This window comes from Oreochromis aureus, linkage group 19 (assembly GCF_013358895.1).
Source record: "Oreochromis aureus strain Israel breed Guangdong linkage group 19, ZZ_aureus, whole genome shotgun sequence".
NCBI classification, from domain to species: Eukaryota; Metazoa; Chordata; class Actinopteri; order Cichliformes; family Cichlidae; genus Oreochromis; species Oreochromis aureus.
The window spans coordinates 15,144,489-15,165,830 of NC_052960.1; the positions used below are offsets into that span (position 1 = coordinate 15,144,489).

Consider the following 21,342-nt stretch of genomic DNA (forward strand, 5'->3'; position numbering starts at 1 on the left):
AAAACTGGACTTTCACTAGGCGGAACCAAATTTGCGGAAAGTAGTTCCGAAATTCGCCCGTTTCATTCCGGGTCTTTTTCGTGGTCGGACCACAGTGGAGGAGGATATCCACGATAAAGAAATGAATGGACGCTAAAGCCCCCTGTGCTGTTATGTTTTAAGTAGATACACGCGCGTGAAACAGCTCGCGGCTTCAGCGATGGAGTGTGACATTTTGGACTCGTTAGAGCAGCTTGGGTAAGCGAAGTCACTGCTAGCATAACTGTTTAGCTTCCACGTCCTGCGGCGTGTTTTCAATCAAAATAAAGCAGCCGGTTGAGCCAAGACCCCCGTCTAACTCCTGGCTGTGTTTGACTTTTGGTGCTGTGTGCTGGTCCGTAGCTATGACGGCCCTCTGCTTGAGGAGAAGGCGCTGCTCAGAGCCGCAGAAGGAGGCCTGCAGTCGCCTGAATATGTGGACCTCTGCAAGTGGCTGTCAGCCAGGTTAAAGCCGCTGTGTGACCTGGAGGAGAGTATCACCTCAGGCCCAGGTGAGCAGCATCCATTCTCACCTTAATCTGATCTAAAAATCAGTGTCTAATCTTTGCGCTCACATCTGTTTTGGTTGCTCTTCTCCTCCAAGACGATATGGACAGCCTCCAGCTGGAGATGAGTGGTCTGCTGAGGGAGCTGCACTGCCCCTGTGAAGTTTCAGGGATTCTCAAGGGCACTGGGCAGAAAACAAAAGACCATCTCAAGTTTGTCTGTATGTATCATTCTGTGTAATCCACTCTGTGGGCTGTAAACTGTAAGTAAGCAGGAAGATTAAATTTTTGTGTCTGTTTTTCAGTGTTTTTAAGCTCAGAGCTTCAGGCAGCCCAGATTGTGAGAAACAGGCAAGTCTCTGATAAACAAGACCAGAGTCCAGTGAACCAGGAGCTCACAGCAATCTGTGAAACTCTGAAACTACCCGTGCCAAAGGGACAGGAGGCTGCAGGAGTTTTCTCTCAACTTCAAAATAAGGTGAGGCTGTTTGAACTGCACGTGATTTCATTTAGGATGAGCAAGAATAACGCTCGATTTACTGATCAAAATGTATGTGTAGCAGTAGCAGTGTGCGCAATTCTTTTACGGTAATTGCAAAGCAATCAAACAAAAAAGAAAATGAACGAAGATCTGCTCCTCCTACTTTAACACAAGGCATGATGCAATCTTTTTAAAAAAAAGTATTCTTCAGAAAAAGGAGGAAGCCTTAGATAAGAACCCACTCAGACACAGTGAGAACATGCAAAATCCACACAGAAAGGCCTTGGGGAGATGGTGTGGTCGAACCAAGGACCTTCTCGCTGTGAGGCAACTACTGTCCCACCCATTCTAAAATAATCAAATTAACACATTAAAAAAACCCTCTGGCCCGTGTAATTTAAATGTGTAGCACTCTCTGCTCATTATTATTAGGTGGCACAGACAGACATCGACACATTTCCTTCATTTTCTTCCTACATTAGCTGTCAATACTTGAGATAGCAAGTTAGGAGGAAATTGTGTGATACATTAATCACTGTATTTTTACGTCACTGTCTCTCTTTGATCGTTTTTTTGTTTAACAGGTTGAAAACTTGCTTAAAACCCTTCCTGGTGCCTCTGTTGGAAACCCAGTGCTGAAGAAATCACTCAGTAGTGAACAGTGGGTATGTATATGATCGGCTGAATGTCATAGCTACGCTGTACTGTGTATGTATCTGGTCGTATTGTTGTTACAGGGCTTTTTTTTTTAATGCTTGCAGGAAAAATTACAAAGCATCAATGCAACTCTATCGTCGGAGTACGAATGTCGCCGCAGGATGTTGATCAAACGGCTCGACGTCACGATTCAGTCATTTGGGTGGTCAGACAGAGCCAAGGTACGTTTACAGTCACACTTCAAACTGACATCTGCTTGCTTGAAGAATGTTTTTTGGTTATTTGGTGAATAGCGAAAAGCATTCAGATAGTTGTGTTGTGTTTTAGGTGAAGGTGGACAGCATGGCAGGAGCCTACCAGCCTAGGAGACACTCTCTGAGGCCTCAGTCCTCTGTGGACATAGCGGCGCTGCTGGCTGCCAGAGAAGATCTCTGCAATGTGGTGAAGACCAGCAGTGGCTCGAGCAGGGAGAAGACCGCTTGTGCCGTCAACAAGGTGCAGCAAACGTTTCCCACGGCCGGAATAATCAGGCCGATTTGGACGTTTTCTTCATAGATGTTCTGTTTAACCTGTCTTCGCAGATCTTGATGGGAAGAGTACCCGATCGAGGAGGACGTCCCTCAGAGATCGAAGCCCCGCCTCCTGAGATGCCCCCCTGGAAGAAAAGACAAGATGGCGGAGGTGGTGGCTGGGGAGGACGTGGCGGTGGTGGTGGAGGACGAGGTGGAGGAGCCTGGGGACAAGGAGGAAGAGGTGGTGGGGGAGGAAGAGGAGGAGGTGGAGGTGGTTGGAGAGGAGGTGGGTGGAATCAAGGAGGACACAGCAGACACGGAGATTACGGAGGACACAGTGGGCATGGAGGGAAGCGAGGACGGTACCAGTATTAGCTTCCACTCATTGTCTTTTGCTGGGTTTTGTTGTTGTTTTGTTGCGATACTAGACGTAGTTTTTCACATGACCTCAACTGTTTATTTGTTTTTTATGGATGAGAGAACTTTTTAAAAATCTGATGGTTGATTGTCAGTATTGGGTGGAAAAACGTTAAGCTTTAATCTGTGCCATCTATCATCTTTTTTCCCCTTCACTATTCTCATCAGTGTTTTTAAAGTGAAAGTAGCACTCAGTACATGAGTTTTCACTCATACAAAGGTGGCAAACACAAACGCTGTGGCCATAATATTGCAACGACGTTCCAAATGAAGACTACATTCTAATTCCCAGCAGGTGTGTAAACACTGGCAAAGTGACTTTAAATGGTAAATCCAGCTGAGATCCTTTTATATACTACAAAAACACATTCTGCAGCGTTCAGGTGTTAAGTTAGTATTTAGTGTTGCAGTAGTTGGACACAGCCTGTATCTTTAACATTGGTCAGCACATAGACCATTTCCATGCTTCAGAACCAAGTGTAATTTCTTGCCTCTGTAACATCTGGAATATTAAGAGGCAGATAGATTGAAGGATTTTTAAAACGGTGACTGCATTTTAAATGTGACCTTTATAAATTAAGGATAGCTCCCTATGATGCATGGACTCTGATGACTGAAACCACCGCTATCTGAATAACCCGAGTACAATGAGGACAACTACACCGTACTTCCATTGATTGATCCTTTAAGCACAGGAGACTGTTTTCCACTTCCAGAATCCTGTAATTGTTATTTATATAATGGTGGGAAGCCTTTTGTTGTTGTTTTTAATTAATAAACCTCTTTCAATTCTACAGTCATGTTGTATTGAAATTATTAAAAAACAGCAGAAGTGGCATAGCAAATTCCTACCACAAGGTGGCGGCCTGGACTCACAAACTGAAGCTGTGGGTGACAAAGTTTATTTCCAAGCTTTTATTCTTGGCTGAAAATAATTTCTTCACTTTTTTTTTTTTTGTCCAATGGCATACCAAGTTCAGTTCAATAGACACAGTTTGTACAACAACCAATATTCATCAAAGCAGACTTTTACATTGTGTACATTATGAACAATCTGTACATGGACAAAACGCTTACACCATATTTTCAGTCTCCAAACTAAGACTCCGTCTTTCTGCCAAAACCAAACAATCAGAAGGAAATTATGCCCCTCCACTTATTGCAAAAAATCCCCAAAACATCAGGTCAGTAAAACTAGTATCACTTTGGCATCCAGATCAATTTTGTTCTGCACAGGAAAAAAAAATGGATCTGGATTCAACTCAGATGCAGCAGAGCAGCTAAACCCAACTCCGGTTTAATATGACTGCACAAGTGTTCATTAACAGTCTGGCAGCCATTTGTGGAAGCAGGAAGTGTATCTACGGAGTGACATTTCTCATTGGAGTCGGGACAAGTGTGGCAGCCAGAATATTGAAACTAGAGATATACCATCCACACAAGTTTGCACTTCAAACCGAGCACCATGGCCAGCAGAGGTGATGCAAAACTCAACACACTGCATGCACTCTTATGGTAACACTGTTGCACCACCTCCTCATTTTTTGTAGTTTTATGCCCTTCATGGAAACAAAGAAGCTGCTGTCATATCAGGGATGAGCTGAATTTATTCATGTTTGCAACCCTCGTGTTTCTGAAGGCATCACTACTCCTTCATATTTTACCAAGCTACAGAAGACGGCCAGCATTACAGCACAGAAACGTAACACTTCATCTTCAGTTTAAGTTAAAAACAGATGTATGAATGTATTTAAAAAAATAGATTTTTCCAGTTTTACTCTAAACCCAGCATTTATTTTAGCTTTTTAAACCCATGCAGCAACTTTCTACTTTGATCAGTCCAGTGTGTGTTTTCTTTTTTTTTTCAGCAGGTGTATTGGTTCAGTAAACAAATGCTGGGCGGGTATGGCGTCTTTAAAAAAAAGTACTATTAATAATACAGATGACTACACTAAATCACACAGCCATATCCGTGTTTATTGAATGAATTGGCATCCTTCTGTCTGCACCAGCAGAGGTCACTAAAGTTTAAATCCATGGATTTCATATCAAAAACATTTTCCAAGCTTTTCCAAACTTAAAAAAAAATCCTTCATTATCGGAATTAATAAAGCAACAGCAATTCAAAACATACTGACAATAAAAGTGTTCTTAGGCAAGTTAAAAATCAACCAATGATTTTTGATAGATATCTAAAAGAATTTTTAATGCAGCTTAATATTGGTTCTTTATGTACAGCATGGTACTCTGAAAGTGCTGGGGTTTATAAAGTAGCCAATATATGTAAGAAATAATATATAATACTGTTTAGAGACAGGTCACAAGTCTTTGTGCCCCTTCATGTGGCACAGCGTCGTGCACATCTCAACAATCGGCACCTCTAATACACGGCCAGAACAGAATGTAAGCAGCCACCTTTCAGAACAGATTCAAACATCTGCATCACTGCACTGCAGTTTGGCACAACTGTGGAGCAAAATCCACTGCAATCATCTGTGCTGATGCCCGTGGTCAGATCAGCCGGGAGTTGCGGAGGTACTGGATGAGGACCCTGTACACGAAGGTGTACTGGGACAAGGTCTGAACCATCAGCATCCTCTGATTGCGAAGCTCCAACAGGTGCTTGGGAACATCCAGTGGCTGAAAGACAAAACATTAATTTTTGATAATACAAAGATAATACACACAAACCAAAAGAAAAAAATCACATAAAAAAACCCAAACCCTTCAGTAGGGTAAGAAAATTACCTCATTGTGCTCTAGACACGCTATCATGATCTCAGACAGGATGACGACTCCAGTCCGACCCACTCCTGCGCTGCAGTGCACCAGCACAGGCTGGTTGGAGTTCTTTGGGTCACTGATGCTATTTGTGTGTCTTCTCACAGACTGGATCTCCTCCAAGTAGGCTGGAGAAAGATGAGAACACAAACTTTATATTTAACTACATTTCTGGAAACCTGAATGTAGCAGAGGTTATTAGGCTCAAAAAGGTAAAGATCTGATTATAAACTGATACTGATCCACTCACTGAGGAAGCCTTTGAAGTCCTCAGGACAGCCGTGGTCAGGCCAGTCTGTATACTGCAGGTGCCAGACAGTCCTCTCTTGCTGCGTCAGGAGGTGTTTGATCTTTAGCCCAGTGGTGGCGTAGCAGCCGGACTCTGTGCGGAACCGCGTGGTGATCTTGAAGCGCCCGTACGTCACTGTGTTGTGCCGTGAGCCAAGTCGGGGCCAGTATCTAAAGCTCTTTTCTCGACCGCTCTCCTAAGCGAAGGAGATGATGCGCATATGTCAGTGCACATAGAGACAGGGAGGGAAAAAAATTTGAAGGGGTTTAAAATTAAATCAACATACCTCTTCGGCAGTGACCATGGCAATGATGGAGACACCCTGTTCCCACACCATCTGCCAGAAATCCTGACATGTGTGCGACATGGGACCCTGTGAGGCAATGTAATTCCACTCCTGCCCACCTACTGTCATCTAATGAGACATAAGACATAAGGAGCATTCTCAGTCATTTGAAATCTGAGGGAGTATTTGGCGATCTAGTTATCTGGTTTGCATATGTATGTACATACATTCCCAAAACAACTCACTCTAATGTGTGATGCATTGATGTAGCCTGTGTTGTTCTCTTTAGTGGGAACCAGCTCCACTCGGGTCTCGTCATAAGGCAGGACGTCTTGGAAGCGGTTTCTGTCTCCGCTTTCTGGCAGCTGGGCGATCGTGCACTCCCCTCTTGGACGTTTTGGGATGCTCTCGTACTCCTTCAGCACTTCACCCTTCTCCATGTGCTGCTCCAACACTTTGCACTGACAAATGCAAACGGAAAACATGTCACTGTCATGGACAATGCTGTCAAAGAAGATATTTTGCATGGAAGTGAAAATATATCAAATGTTTAAACTGAGAAAATGCATTATTTTAACAAACAGGTCACAACAATGACTGCGTAAAATCAATACTGGATGTCTAATCTGTGGTTACACTCGGGTGATGCTGCATGGGCTCAGGACCACATCCAGAAATCAGTGCCTGACCACAGTTCACCTTGTCTCCCACAAATTCAAAGAAGAAGTGATGTGTAATCATAATCCACAACCACCACCGTCTGTTCTGGGACAAAGCTCATTTTCACAGACTAATTGAAAATGCAAAGTCTGTTTTGGACATCACGTCCTCCAGACTAAAGAGGAAAGAGGCCATCACGCTTGTTATTAGCACTCAGTTCAAAAGTCTGCATCTCTAATGACACGTAGCTGCATTAGTGCCTATGGAACTGGCATCTTGAATTTCTAGAAAGGCAGCAAAAATGCTGAAAGGCATATGCATACTGCATCTTTTACAGTAGCCTGGCTTCGTGGTAGAAGGAGCTGATCTAGCCTGCCTGTAGTCCGGATATTTCACCAGCTAAAAACATCTGACATCACGGCACCAATGAAAAATATGATAGAGAAGACCTGTTCAGCAGCTAGAAGATAAAAGACAACATTCATCGCCAAAAGTCTAGCAGCTGGTCTCCTCTGTTCAACAGACTGTTTTTAAAGAAGAGGAGATGCTACACAGTAGTAAAATGACCCTGTCCCTGCCTTTTTGACTCACATTGCTGCCATCAAATTCAAAACATTTTCTTTTTCTTATTTGATGTTTTCTATGTTCCATTGTAAATAAAATATGGGTTTATGGGATATGCAAATCATTCTGCATTTATTTAGAGCTTAGAGCTTTTTATTGTCATTGTGCAGTTTCTTGCACAGCGAAATTGGGTAGCTGGACCACAAAGGTGCTAAAATAATAATAAGAGAAACCAATATACAATAAGGCTGAAAAAATAAAAATAAATAAATAGAATAGAATAAAAAGCAGTGCATATGTATACATATGTGAGTGGAACTATATACATGGTGTATGTGTAGGAAACATTGAAACAGACTGGGACCAAAATAATTGCACATGAGCCAAAAATATTGCACACTTAGCATCCCAACCTTTTGGGCATTCAGGCTGTATAAGCTAACAACAATGGCATCTCATTAACAGTGAGAGCTTGATTAGCTGGCCAAACTGTTGAGCATTTACTTTCACTATTAGCACAACAACCATAAAGATTAGCAATCCTTACAAGTTCAGTTGTTTCAAAGCTCTGAACAAGAACATCAAAAGTCCTTCAAGGGTCTAAACAAAGTACAAAAAGCTTAAACACATCCCATTCAAACAGCAAATCACTCACAAATTCAAACATTCTTTTTAGCTGCCATACCCTTTCATCATTCGAGGCTCGTTCAGGCTCATCCTTAATCTCGCTGTGGACTGGCTGCCTGGATATGGACAGGCCATTGAGGTGGGCCACTTTCAGAGGGCCCATCTTCTTCACCTCTGACTTGGCTCCTTTTTTCATGCCCTAGAAAGACGTTAAAGTGGTGACAGAGAAGAAGTAAGAATGACAGTGAACCCCAGAGAACAGACAGACAAGAGGCGGGGGCAGCGCAGCCTCGCTGGGCGTTTCTAGAGGAATGTCACCTATCTGGTTTACCAAGGTAGACCGACAGCATTCTTTTCAAATACGTTTGCGTCATTACATGCTGGCCACTGAAACTTCTTCTAATTCTTTCAGGATGTGCACTCATGTGATGTTGATGTGAGGCACAGGCATCAGGTTACAGAGAAAGCAGTTTTTGTTTTCTGACATTTACAGTGCAGCAACCGGCCAAGATAGAAACAGACTTAGGCTTGTACTACCTGGCAATCACACTGACGATTCAAGAAAGAAAACCTTGTATGTTCTTTCCTTATTGGTGATTATTGTTAATCAGCACAGGTGACTGCGTCTTCACTGTCATTACAGTCTTACATTACAGTCTGCTGCTACTGCACGACTCCAAACCACTTTGCTTTCGAATGTATTCACCATAAATAGTGTGCTTAGCGACAGTAATCAAGTCATTACGTATACAGTAAAACCAGTTTTATGTGTGGGTAATAATTATAGAAACACCAAGACAGGGAAAAAACAAAACAAAAAGACAACAACCCTCGTCTCAGACAAACCAGGTAGTGCCACGTAAAAAATTGTTTTGTCATTAGTAATTTGTACATCACTGTGAAATTATGACAATGTTGTAAAAAATAAAGCAATACACAACAAAATTAAACGTATAAAACAAATAACAAACGAACCTAAAATAATTGCACATTGTAGAAAATGACATTTCCATGTCTTTGTTGATCATAAAGTGGGTCTAGGAGCTATTTAAATACCATGCAAGTATCAAAACACTTGATACACAGAAATGCACAAAGCCCATATTCAGGAACTTTGCCTGTAAACATGCCATCAGGGCTTATATAAGGCTGTGTGTCACAGCTATACAATTATGCCCATCCAGACACACCTTCCAACCTCAGGAGGCAGCCTTGCAGCCTGCCATTATTATCGTCTCGCAAAAGATGCTTCTGCCAGCTCTAAAATGTCTGAGCTATGAGCAAATGCTCTGTTCTTTGTTGTAAAAGCGAACACAAGTATCTTTATGCGATTCTGCTATCTGAGGCACTGAAGACCCAGTGGATGACTTTGATTTTTTGAGGCTAATGTCACCACAACAACAGTGAAATACTTGTGGCTAACATTACATTAGCTCCGATTGTACTCCCACAGGCCAGAGCTATGTCGTAATTATAACGCTGAGGGATAATCAGAAATTGCGGAAACTTTAAGACCGATCTGAATCCAATAAACAAGGACTGGGTGTGGGTCACTGGTTTTCATGTCGCCTTTCGTGCTTCAGAACAAGCCAAACTCAGCTGGCTTGTTTTCCCCTCGGCCCTTTAGATGTTTGTTTCTCTCCTGCTCTGTGCTCCTATTTGCTGTGTTTTAACGCAGTTGAGTTCCCAATAAAACTATGGGAAGAATATAAAATGGGGACACAAACACAGCCCATTAACTGGGTTCTGTTTAATTTTTAACCAGCCACCACTTACAAGCTATTTCCCAAGCCGTTTCTCTGCATTAAAAAAACAAAAATCCTGATTTTTTTAAAGTCTCTTGTTTGCTGACAAAAATCAACATTTGGGTTAGTTCCAAAAAACTATTTTGGCTCTGTAATCAGGGCTCTTTTTAAAAAAACCCCAAAAACCAAAAAAAACCCCCAAAAGTTAGAAAAGACGCGAATTAAACATTCTGTCAGTCAGGTCATATACATGGACTGTACTCCTCCCATTGGCCGCACCTTTAGCTGAAAGGTATGTGGCCTCAGCTTCAATACTTTTAAAGCTATAGGCACCAAAACAGCTCATTTGGAGCAAGGTGGAGTCAGAAGAAAATTGGTCTGGAACAAAGACCAAAAAAAGAAATATGCAGTTTGAAATAAAAAATTCTTGGGGCTTGTGCGACACATGGGCCCCATCTTTATGATCTATTTTGACTCATGAAAACTAAAGCCCAGGAAGAGTGCTTTTCCACCTTTTTTAATTAAAGCACTACCGTACTATGCTACTACTGTAATGAAATACATTGACGTATTATAGTTAATGTAGGTCACCAGCCACCTCCACCAGCTAATGTGAGGGAGTAGCGAGACGTTCCCAGGCCAGCTGAGAGATGTAATTTCTCCAGACTGATTCTCATTCCTGCCACTTTATGCTTGGCTCCATTGTGACCTGGAGGCCGCCACCTGATGAAGTCAATAGGACCATATCAGCTGCCAAATGCAGAGGTGAAATCCTGAGGCCACCAAAGTGGAAGCTTTCTGCCACCTGGCTACACCTAGAAGTTCTGTATGAAAATTATAAACAGAATCTGTGACCAGGGCAGCCCTGACGGAGTCCTACATGCATTGAGAACGAGTCTGACTTATTTGCTGGCTCCAAGCTGCTGCAACAGTTATAGAGTGTTCAAATGGCTTGTAGTAACAGGGCAGTCAGTCCATACTCGTGACGCATCCCCACAGGATACTACAAAGGATGCAGTCTCCAAGTCCACAAAACACATGTGAACTGGTTGGGCGAACTCCCAGTTAAAAGGAAAATATCAAAAAAGAAACAGCATATTATTAAAATACTCTAAACAACGAAGGAAATTTGGAAACAAGACTCACCGCGGGAGGTAAACCTTCTACTGCTTTCTTCCCAGGAGGAACATCAGACACAGGCCTCTTCTTGAAGTCTTTCTTAGGCCTCGGCTTCTCCTGGCCACTCAAGTCTCCCTCTGAAACCGAAGGCATAATCCTGGGCTGCTGTAACTCTGATACTAGATACAGTGGCTCACGTTCATGGATCAGGGTATGAACCTTATAGGTCAAGGTGCTGGTTATAGAGGGGTCAAGAGATGAGCCTATGGGATATGCAGGAGGAGGCTCTGTCGGAGTCTGCTGCTGCTGAGGTGTCAGTGAAGAGAGAGATGTCAGGCTGTGATGCTGCTGTGGCGGCTGCTCGGGAACAAATGCGTCCTGAGAAAGTGGCGTGTGACGTCCACTGTCATCCTCAAAGTCCTCTTCTTCTCCGCTACTGTGAACTAGCATGGTGGCGTCTGAAAGGGACTTTTTATGTCCGTACTGCACATCTTCCTTAATGTCTTCAATGTCTTCTGGATTTTTTCGTTCCAAAAACACATTCAGCTGGGATCCCTGAGAGCGCCCGCCATGCAGCACTGGAGGAGGTGTGGCCGTTTCAGCTGCTGAAGAAGACGCTGTGCGCTCTTTGACCCTCATCCCCTCGAAACTCTGCGCCAACCCAGCAATCTCAATGGAGTTACGTTTCTGAGCATGGTACTGCTGCCTTTGTGGAGGTCCACTGTAAAGAGGCTCTGAGACCTCTTGCAAAGAGTGTGCAACGGGCAGGCTGTCCTCCTGAAAGGTCTGGACTGAGTGGTGCACACGCCTTGTTATAATCAGGTCTGGATTGCTGCTGCTGACGTACAGGTGACGTGACAGATCAGGTGTGCTGTTAGCTGGTCTAGGATGAGCGTATGGGTAAGGTGGAGGCGATCGGTACACATGTGTCTTCATGATGTTGGGGGCGGGATACTCTTGTGCCTGTTGTAACTGGACATTTGTGAGCTCTGGGACACTTACCGCCCCCACCACAGACCGCCTCTCTGTAGGGTAGGGGTATGGAGAAGGGCCGTGGAAGCTGGAGCCCAAATGCAAGGGATAGTGGTGGTGCTGAGCTGCCCCACCATGCTCCCCCCTGATTTCTGGCTGGCTGTAAACTAGAGGGTCTGGTCTACTGTAGGCATAGGAATTTCCAATATTTAGGTTCCTCATAGAGTGGCTCTGCCTGTGCTCTTGAGACAAAACCATTCCTCCCCCTGCACCTCGGTTCTTCTGACGCATCACTGTCTCATAATCGGGAGTGGCACGGTAGGAAGGTGGGATGAGAGCGCTGTGCCGGTGAGAGGGGACGTAGTCTGGTCTGGTTATGTCGCTTGTAATAGAGGGGTTGGAGGACATGGGTGAAGGCTGAAGGTAGTGCTGGGGATTGGTTAGGGAGCTAGTACTGTGGGCACTGTACACGCTGCCATTACGTAAACGTCCTCCACTACTGTATTCTAGAGGAGAGCAGTCCAGGCTGGTCTGAGAGTGGTAGTAGAAACCGTTCTGACTGTTCATGTACAGGTTGTCTATGAGCAAGTGAGAAAATCCCATTATAATTAAAGAACAGTTTAAGCATTTAGACTTAACTAAAACAAAAAAGACAAGAAGAAGAGCTTACCCTGTGATGACGTGTAAGGCTCTGTGAAGTGGCCATTGTAGTGCATTTGTGGAGGGGGCATCATGTAGGTCTGTGGCTTTGGCTGGAAATCAAAAAAAAAAAGAAGAAAGAAAGAGGGATTAATTCAGTGCTAATATGAGCCAAACGCTGCCCAGGAGCAAAGAATTAAACACTGCTTCTAAACAATGAATATTCATTATACTACTGCATTACAATACCAACTTTTCAATTAAAAACAAATGCAGAATTATTTTTCTTAAGGAAGAGTTTCAAAATAAACTACTATTTTACAAGACCATTATGTTGTAAGCTGTATGCATTTTTCTTTTTCCCCCAATTAAATAAAGTTTCTTTGTTTGCTTTTTTTAATAAAGCAAAGATGCAACTTTTAAAATCTGTGTGTTTTAAGTGAGTGTGGGGATTACCAGAGATACCCTAGTAGAGGATCTCCGTCTGACTGGGTTGACAACTGTGGGCTGAGGTTGGCTGGCAAATGAAAAAAACAAAACAAAACAAAACGTGAGTCAGCAAAGATGAACTTACCCACTACTGCTGTTACAAAAAAGTCTTTTGCAATACTTGATGTTGTTCTTGGACACTGATTTGGCACACCTGGAAAGGTGCAGACCAGGTTAAGTCCATAAAACATGTAGTGCTATTCTTCTCCAGCACACCAGTGTACATGCTTGATGAGTCATGTTTTGATTTTACATTCACTTTTCATTTACCAATTGTTAAAGATAGTTTAGCAAAAGTTAGACTTTCTCTTAACAACACAACGCACGGCCCAAATAAAATACAGTCTAACCTTGTTTTAGACTTGAAAATATGCAACGCAGAAGTGAAAGAACGTGACTAAGCTCTTCGTCTCATGAAAGTATCTGACTCATTACTCAACACATACAGAGTTCTGACACTCTTAACAGTCCCTTAATTCAACCCAACGCAGTTCAGTTACATTACTTTTAGATTCACTTTAGGTTCACAGATGCTGAAATTCATCTAAAAGTCAATAAAATGTGCGTCCCTGTGTACTGGCTTTAAGTAGTAACTCAAGTCTAAAAATGTATTTCACTTGGATTAAGAATCACTTTGTGGTTCAAAACCCAAGGCCCATTTCAAATATGCAGGAAGCGTATTTGTGGTGGCACTGTTGGGTAAGCAGCTGAAAGGAATGAATAATGGCACTTGTCTGGCAGGCATACTGTAGGCGTTGGCTGACTGTGTTCCTCACCCCTTATTAGAAGGCAGAGAGGGACGAGAGAGCATTGGAAAACGAGGAAAGGATAGAAAGAGAAGGGACTTCTGGGAGCCCTCAGAAGGCAGGGGGTCACACTCCTCTCTGAAGAGAGAGGAGGAAAGGAGTACAGACATGAGACTACACCAAAGAGGACACCCATGCATGAGACAACGATGAACAAAGAGACAGGAGCTTGGGGTAGACAGGTGGAGAGAAAAAACACTCACAGGCTACTCATGTTAATCTTATAAAACTTGAGCCTGGCCAGACACATCCGGCACACATATTTGGAGGTTTCCATGTCTTCCTACACATGAGAAAGAAAAACAAAAATTAGATGGCTGAACAAGTGGTACGGACTAGTATTTGCTTAGTTATGGACAAATAAAGGCAATCCTGGGAATGCCAATGTGATTTCATGGCCATACACACACACACACACACTATGCTAAGGTTAATGATGAAGGCCATCTCCAAATTATCAAAATCCAATAACAGATAGCACTGGGGATGGAAAAGACACTGCAGTTACTCACAGTCTGATACTGAACACTCTCTTCTCTGTTGGCTAGCTCCAGGGCAAAGAAAGACCTGTTGTGACTCATGTTGTTAATATCATGCCACCTACACAGCCAATTAAAGCACAGCGGCACAGAGGAAGAAAGGAGGGGGGAAGAAAGAAAAAAAACAACACATGATGTCACGGTGGTCACAAAACCTCAGGGCGTTTTTACAGACATGGTTGCTTTAAAAACATGCATACGTGGGAGTCAAACAAAAGCCATCTAGAACTAATACTGGTACATAGCTAAATACTTTAATGTTCATGTACTCACAAAACTGACAGATAACATTCCCAAACATCCTTATCAGCTATCACAGTCTACTTCACTCACTTCCTCCTGAGGCATATTCAAGGCTGGAGAACATTAAGGAGACAACCTTAACCAAGAATAGCTTCTAAGTAAGCTGTGCCACAAAACTCGGTCTTCCAGATTGAGTTATGTGGGTGTCAGACCTTTTTTCCCCCCCATTCTTAGAAGTAAATCAGATTTCAGTTCTTTTGGTATAATTGCAATCATTCTACTTGGCTCACCTGTATAAAACAAGCGGACGCTCGCTTTTGTGCTTGACAAAGATGCCGTCAAGGCAGGATCCCAGGGTAACATCTGCACCTGTATTGTCCTGTTATGATCAAAGGAGAATTTTGTAAGCCAGTGTCATACTTGTTCAAGGATCCAGTGGTGGCTGACCCTCACAGACCTACCTTGGCTTGAAAGGTTTCTTGGCCATAGCCCTCCATTTTTTCAACCTCCTGCATGTACAACATCTCTGCCTCTGGAGCTGGCAAACCTCTGAAAAGATTGAAAAAATATCAAGAAAATGATAACAGTACTGTGACTCATATAAACATATTAATCAGAAGAGATGTGTATTAGTTGACACAGGCTTTATATCCATTTGCTTCTGCTTATCCAACTCTGTGTCGTGGTGGGGTTGGAGCCAAACCTGGCTGTCATGAAGCATGAGGCCAGGCACACTCTGGACACACACAGAGACTGATGACCATTCACGCTTAAGTTAATCTAACCTGTACATCTTTGGACTGTGGGAGGAAGCCATTGTACCCGGAGGTATAGGAAGAACATGCAAACATGCCACCCAGTGGATTCAAACTCAGGATCTTCTTGCCGTGTGGTGACAGTGCCCAACCTCTCACCTCTGTACCACCACTAAAAGGTCTTTTTCTCCTAACAACAGTTTTGGCACCCAAGAATTCTCATCTCAGGTTTGTATCTCAGATAAATGCCATGCATCCTCAGTCAGATGTTTAGGGAACCTCAGTTTGTAAAATGGTCAAGGATCAACAGAAAGGCTTCGAGTGTGAAACAATTTTGTGTGAAACAAAACTTTCATCACCTCATGTTTCCTAGGAGTTATTTAGAACCTAAAAAGTTGATGACATTACAAGTAGAAGTGACACAGCTTTATTAACAATTTGTTTACTTATGTTTTTTAATCTCATGAGGTAAAAAGAGTCATTAAGATCTGATGAATGACAGTTTGTTAAATTAACTGTGTTTACTGTTGTTACAAAAATCAACCAAATGTGTTATTTGCCTTAAATGTTTACATTATATATTCCACTCTGAATAGAGATGACCAAGAACCAAAAGCCACAATCTCCGAACAAACAAAATCAGAGCCAGTGTGTTTCCTCTGCTAGCCATTTGTGTGACCAGGTGGACTGATGCTTTGAAATTTGGCTTACCTGAAGGACTGATAAAGAAGAGCCACTTTCTGAGTGGCCTCTTCCAGCACTCGCTCATCCTGAATCCAGTCCTGCAAAGACAGAGCGAGAGAAACATGTCTGATACAATCCACACAAAAGAACCTCTGAATTTCATGGAGAACACGTGGAGAATGCTTACAATGGGGAACAGTGCAAACTTCTGAAGGAATTCCTGGGAATCATATCGATTAAAGTCTCCAAAGTCAGCTGTGGGCAAGAAGAAACAATAGAGCATAAAGTACAGACATTTGTAGCAAAGCAGACTCCAAGGCTCTCTGAATAAATCCTATGTCTATTTCTGCTTGCAGTACAATTCAAAATAGACATTCAGGACTTGCAGAACGGTGTAATGCCTTCTGGAAAGCTGTAGTGTATGATGACATGATGGACTAAATTTAGGAGGGGAGATGTTCGTTTGTTAGCCCGCCAGCGTCTGACAACGTAGAGGTCCTAAACTGTTACAGCCTCAGGCTTCCTTCTGGCAACATTAACAGCTTTTCTCTTTTTTTTTTTTCCCCCAGACATCAGCTGTGCTTAAAGGCTACAACTGTCCTCCATTCCCAACTCTGCTGCACATTACACAAAACAGGAGCAATACATCTTTACTTGCGGCACACTGCACAAGTTTTCATTGCAAACAAAGCACAGACTAAATATGAAGGGCAACTGCAAGAAGGTTCAGTGTGCTTTTCTAAATATTGAATGTTAGTCAGGCATTTGAATATGGCTGCAGCAGTAAGTGATCTCACCAGCAAAGCTATGCTGTAACACCCAGGCAAGTAAGCTGCAGCGCCTGATATAACTTTGCCAGCACTGTCTGAGATTCTTCCAGCTGAGCGAACGTTACAGGAGCTGCAACTCAAGCAAAGAGTGTTCAAATTCACGCACTGTTGATCAGTTTCATAGATCTGTTTAGGATGTAGAGTTCTTCTTCAGTGCTTCTTCAAAAATTGTAAAAATGTAAAAATTTTCTTATAATCTATCCGTTAAACAGCTGAACAGAGGTTTCTGACAAACTACTGTAAGGAGCAGACCTCTAAAACAAGGTGTTGAGATAAAAAAAAAAAAAAGTACCATTAATCGCAACAATTTGTATGCAACTTGGTTACAATTTTTTTTTAGCTATGCTTTAGGAGGAAAAGTAGACTTCTATTCAGAAATAATTGATGAAAACCCATTTCCAGTACAACTCCTGCAATCTCTTTGCCTGAGACTTGGGACCCCTTTATATTCACAGCACTCATCGTGTTTCTTACAAACATAACGTCGCCACAGCTTTTGGCGGACCATTTATACCAAAGCTGAAGGCGCAAGTACTCACTGCAGTATTCTCCTGAACAATAGGTGTCACCATTCAGACAAAATCTCTGCATCAGCACTGGTACAGGAGGAGCAGTCCTGTACCAGTGCTGATGCCGTAACTTCTATGCTTCTGTAATGACACATCCATCATTAAACTGGTAGTGAAAACTGACATGAACATATACTCATGTCTTCTTCCTGGCTGCAGTATCAGCAGCACTGCACCAGGTCAAAAAAAAACAAAACTGCAATGTGCACAACTGAAACAACACAGAGCAGCTTGCACCAGAAGATGTGACACCACACTGAACACGTTGTGCCATCTGTGAGGGCAAGAAGGAACACAGGGCTTACCAACCTACACATTCTGCCATCAGGCTAGTATAATACATCCACAATACCTTGCACTGCCAGGCTGGCCAAACGTATAGCTTGTTCTAGCAAGCACGATATCCTGCCCTCTAAAACATCTTTCTTCAGTTGCAGGTAATACTGATATCTGTAGAGAGAGGAAGTAACTGTTAGGAGCAGAAGACTGGCAAGCCACAGATCAAGCAAAACTAGAACTATCTTCATGTTTCAGATATAACATCATTAATTACAAAACATCTAGCATACAGCACCAGATAAATTAACACTTGATTTTTTATGGCCAAAAAAAATAAAACAAAAAACTGTACAATCAAGTAAGAGTGTTTTAACTACTGTAGCTGATAGTCAGTACAACTTTTTAATACTTGATGTGGCAGCACTAAATTTTGTCTAAAAATCTCTAAGGTTTTTCTTGCCAGTAGTCTTGAGCGACAAACAGTAAAAGAGAAAAAAGGGCAGTGGCTTTGTAAAGACACTTCCTGTCACTGATCACCTTGTGATCTCCTGTTGCAGTTGGGTGACACTGGGTATGTAAAACACGACTCCAAAGTAAACGGTGGGCTCCACCCCATACTTGTCCAGCTGCTTCTTCAGTGGCTTCTCCAAGTCAATCCATCTCTGCTGGTTCTGCTTGTTGAAGTACCACAGGCTAAAGTATGTTATCTAACGAGCAAAAACAAAAAAGCAAGAGGACAGATTAAACATTAACCACGCTAGGGCAAACGGTAATCCAGGCAGGCACATTTAGACTTATACTACATATTAAAGACTAGACCAATGGGCTACTGCTTAAGAGCTCAGTGCCAATGTAAATCTGCACGTCTTCTCCTGTTTATAAATATAACACAGACCTTAAAATCAAAAGTTGCAATGTCTGAAATTCTAGCCATGTTGGCGTGACATCCACAAATGTTTAGAAACCATATTTATGAACACATTTCCATTTGACACCTTCACAGTGTATATGTGGGCCACAGCATAGAACAACTGATGAAGGCAAATGCTTAATGCCAGTACTACTATATGAAGGGGAAATAAATCCAGTAAAATGTGAGCACAACTTGATGTATCACAATTCGAAGACTGGCTAAAAATCATTTATGAAAACTACTCAATGGAAAGATTGACATTTTTGTTATAGGCACAGAAAGATAAATTTACAAAATAATGAAACGCTTATACCATCCCACTTAGGCCAGACTTAGATTAACTAGAAAGCCCAAATTATATAAATACCGATATGAAAACAGAGGAGCTTAAAAACGTATCTATATTGAAATAAGACTAGAGACATGAGGTTTTTCTGTTTTAATTTAACGTCATCAGTGAAATTTAATTTTCTCAAAAAATAGGAACATTAATATGATTTGTCTGCTTGTTTTTATGTAGCTGTTATGTATCATCTAAAATAAATCTAAAATATATGACTTCTCTAGATTGTGCTGCCTTCAGACTATCCGAATATCCCCAATGAACACTGGTAAGAGAGCAGCTAAAAACACAACCAGAAATTTGTTTACTGACATTTTACACTGGACAATAGCTGCTGTCTATGAGTAAGCACTGTGTAAACATCACAAAAATTTGTTTTTATAGCAATACTAAAAAATTATATTCAAAACACAGGACCTACTAACCCGGATATATCTATGGTTCAAATGTAACAGTGAATTGTGCTTGTGGTAGTTTAACAGACTGAGTAGTTCACCACATGATTTCTCTAGTAACTCTACTAACATCAAAAAAGCAAACAATGTGACAGAAAGTAAATGAAGGTGGAGGCCTTGCATTAGCATCACTAACCAAACATGATAAATAAATGCCAGACTTGGACATGAACCTCAGTACATTATCTTATGCATGCTTAGAAGTAATTTTCATAAGCATACTGTCCAAGATCTACAAGAGATGACACTTCTGCTTTTAATTTTTTTTAAATTACATGTTTCTCAATGTCAGTTACATATATGTTTATGTAAAGTATTTAACTGGGAAATGATTGAGTCATTACATCTTGGGAAATATTATGGGAAATGACATTATATGAGTAAACAATGACAAACTAGTTATCATAGTTTCTGTTGTTCTGCTTACTAGTTTCAAGTAAGAATGTGACCAGCAGACAATGGTCACAAAAATACTTTCTTGCTGAGATGGCAGGTCTTAAAGAGTCCATATAAGAGAGAACAATCAGCACTTGTATTGCGTGAAAAACACCTACATACCTCTCTTAACTCGAGTCTCTGGGCTACAGCCTCCAAACATTCCTGTCCAGTGCTCTCCACTGAGAGTGTAAACTCAACAAACTCTCCATTGAGAAGCTGAATCCGTGTGACAAGACAGCTCTTGCTTGAAACAGTATACCTTCGAGTCCTTTTGAGTTTTAAGCCAAACGGCAAGGGCATGTTTCAGGCGTCTTAAACAGTGGAGAGGGGGTCTGCACTCAGGCCAGAGGAAGTATTCTCCTTGATGTCCACAAAGTTGTGATAATGTAACAAGTCAGGGGGTTCATCATCAGCACACAGGTCTGAAAAGTCAGACGGAAAAATCAATCAGATGAGCATCCAAAAACCACAACCAAAACTAGTTTTAAGAGCGTGGCCTTACTCATCACTAAAGAATATGTTACGATACTTACCCTTAAGACTAGACTAACACGGGGATTACCGTAAAGTAATCAGTAATCCCCTTAATGCTTCATTTTGACAGCAATGGGGTCTCAGTAACGTTACAATTCCTGCACCTCTTGAGTTCTTTAACAATCTGGGCACAGCAGAAAGGGCAAATCCTACGGATGTCCCCTCTGACCTGTGCACTTACTGCTAACTATAATGGTCATTTTACTACGCCTATGGCTACAGTAATCACTTTCCGGCGAATAGTCTGATCCAAACACCGACAAGTGCGACCGATTCTATAAGCAGCAGGCACTTCAAAATCATAAACCATGCATCAATTATATTTCAAATTATTGATAGTTACAACTCTACTTTCTTTACTGCTACAATTAAAAACGCTTGGTCCACATATTTGGTACATTTGGTACTATCTAGCTGCTTTTAAGTCACTTTAAGAAAATCCATTACATTCACTACAACTGGTTTGGAATTAGCGTTTACGCTAGCCCGCTAACTTCCAGCAAATAGACGACACCCTTGGGAAGCTGACGTCGCCCCCGGTAAATATTTTGGGGGAAAAAAACATCAACGTTACCGTTAGCCACCAGATGCAACTTGGTAGTCCAACTATTGGTCAGTCCTTAGGGATTCCACCACCAAAGTCAATGGATTGCTGCTTACTGGATAACTATTAGATTAAAAGGCAGTTTGTTTGTCTGTAGTTTGTTCTGGATCCAAACTAACAGAGCCCCCATGCCTTTTGGTCCAAGTGTTCACTCCAAGTTCCAAGCGTGTTTCGCTTCCTGGGATTAGAAGAGCAACAAGTGTTTCGGTCTTCATCCGCGGCGCTATTGCTTTAGCGTTTGTTTGTTCAGCCTTCAATTCATTCCTGGACTACACTGAAATCAACACGAACTCAACTAAACATTTATACAAGCTAGCTGGTTAAGTGTATTTTTATAAGCAAACGGTTTAAAATCTGTTGTAGTTCCTCTGGAGCGGAAGGATACATGCAGGTTTTCAGAGCGATGACATCAGACAGCTGGAATGCCGAGCAGTGAAAATGCCAGAAATGGGACAGCTGTCAGGCACTGCTGGCGAGGACCTGTCTGTTTACTTTTTACATCGACCCATAGCTTAGTCGAAAGCTGTAATGGCAAACACACGATATTGCTTAATAAATAGTTTCAAGATTCAAGCACAACGAAATCAC

General features: G+C 42.0%; 2 protein-coding genes across 3 annotated transcripts; one reads left to right on the top strand and one right to left on the bottom strand.

The window, feature by feature from the left end:
• The first annotated feature begins 79 nt into the window (after positions 1–79).
• fam98b (family with sequence similarity 98 member B) lies at positions 80–3,387 on the top strand. The gene is made up of 8 exons (XM_031747229.2): positions 80–237; positions 382–530; positions 623–745; positions 830–1,002; positions 1,590–1,670; positions 1,767–1,883; positions 1,990–2,157; positions 2,244–3,387. Exons 1-8 carry the CDS (start codon positions 200–202, stop codon positions 2,547–2,549), a joined length of 1,155 nt encoding a protein of 384 aa, XP_031603089.2. The 5' UTR covers positions 80–199; the 3' UTR covers positions 2,550–3,387.
• A 90-nt stretch (positions 3,388–3,477) lies between these two features.
• On the bottom strand, positions 3,478–21,027 carry ptpn21 (protein tyrosine phosphatase non-receptor type 21). Of its 2 annotated transcripts, XM_039603353.1 has the most exons (20): positions 20,725–21,027; positions 19,737–20,038; positions 18,005–18,174; positions 17,541–17,638; positions 15,977–16,044; positions 15,817–15,887; positions 14,812–14,899; positions 14,641–14,729; positions 14,081–14,168; positions 13,772–13,851; positions 13,539–13,646; positions 12,730–12,790; positions 12,305–12,386; positions 10,690–12,212; positions 7,857–7,997; positions 6,193–6,408; positions 5,948–6,076; positions 5,623–5,857; positions 5,340–5,500; positions 3,478–5,231 (listed from the first exon to the last, which is right to left on the bottom strand). In XM_039603353.1, the coding sequence occupies exons 2-20, from the start codon at positions 19,914–19,916 to the stop codon at positions 5,103–5,105; spliced, it is 3,717 nt and encodes a 1,238-aa protein (XP_039459287.1). In that variant the 5' UTR covers positions 19,917–20,038; positions 20,725–21,027; the 3' UTR covers positions 3,478–5,102. The 2 variants fall into 2 exon arrangements, with proteins under 2 accessions (XP_039459287.1, XP_031603006.1); XM_031747146.2 differs by lacking the exon at positions 13,539–13,646 and having other exon boundaries at positions 20,725–21,025.
• Between the last annotated feature and the right edge of the window lie 315 nt (positions 21,028–21,342).

Excerpts from the sequence above, each read along its gene's own strand:
- ptpn21 (XM_039603353.1), bottom strand. The coding sequence starts at position 19,916 with ATGCCCTTGCCGTTTGGCTTAAAACTCAAAAGGACTCGAAGGTATACT. Across the intron at positions 12,387-12,729 it reads CCTCTACTAGGGTATCTCTG|CCAAAGCCACAGACCTACAT; the intron begins GTAATCCCCACA and ends TTTGATTTCCAG. Across the intron at positions 5,232-5,339 it reads CGTGTCTAGAGCACAATGAG|CCACTGGATGTTCCCAAGCA; the intron begins GTAATTTTCTTA and ends TTTGTCTTTCAG.
- fam98b (XM_031747229.2), top strand. The coding sequence starts at position 200 with ATGGAGTGTGACATTTTGGACTCGTTAGAGCAGCTTGG. Across the intron at positions 1,003-1,589 it reads TCTCTCAACTTCAAAATAAG|GTTGAAAACTTGCTTAAAAC; the intron begins GTGAGGCTGTTT and ends TTTGTTTAACAG. Across the intron at positions 1,884-1,989 it reads GGTGGTCAGACAGAGCCAAG|GTGAAGGTGGACAGCATGGC; the intron begins GTACGTTTACAG and ends GTTGTGTTTTAG.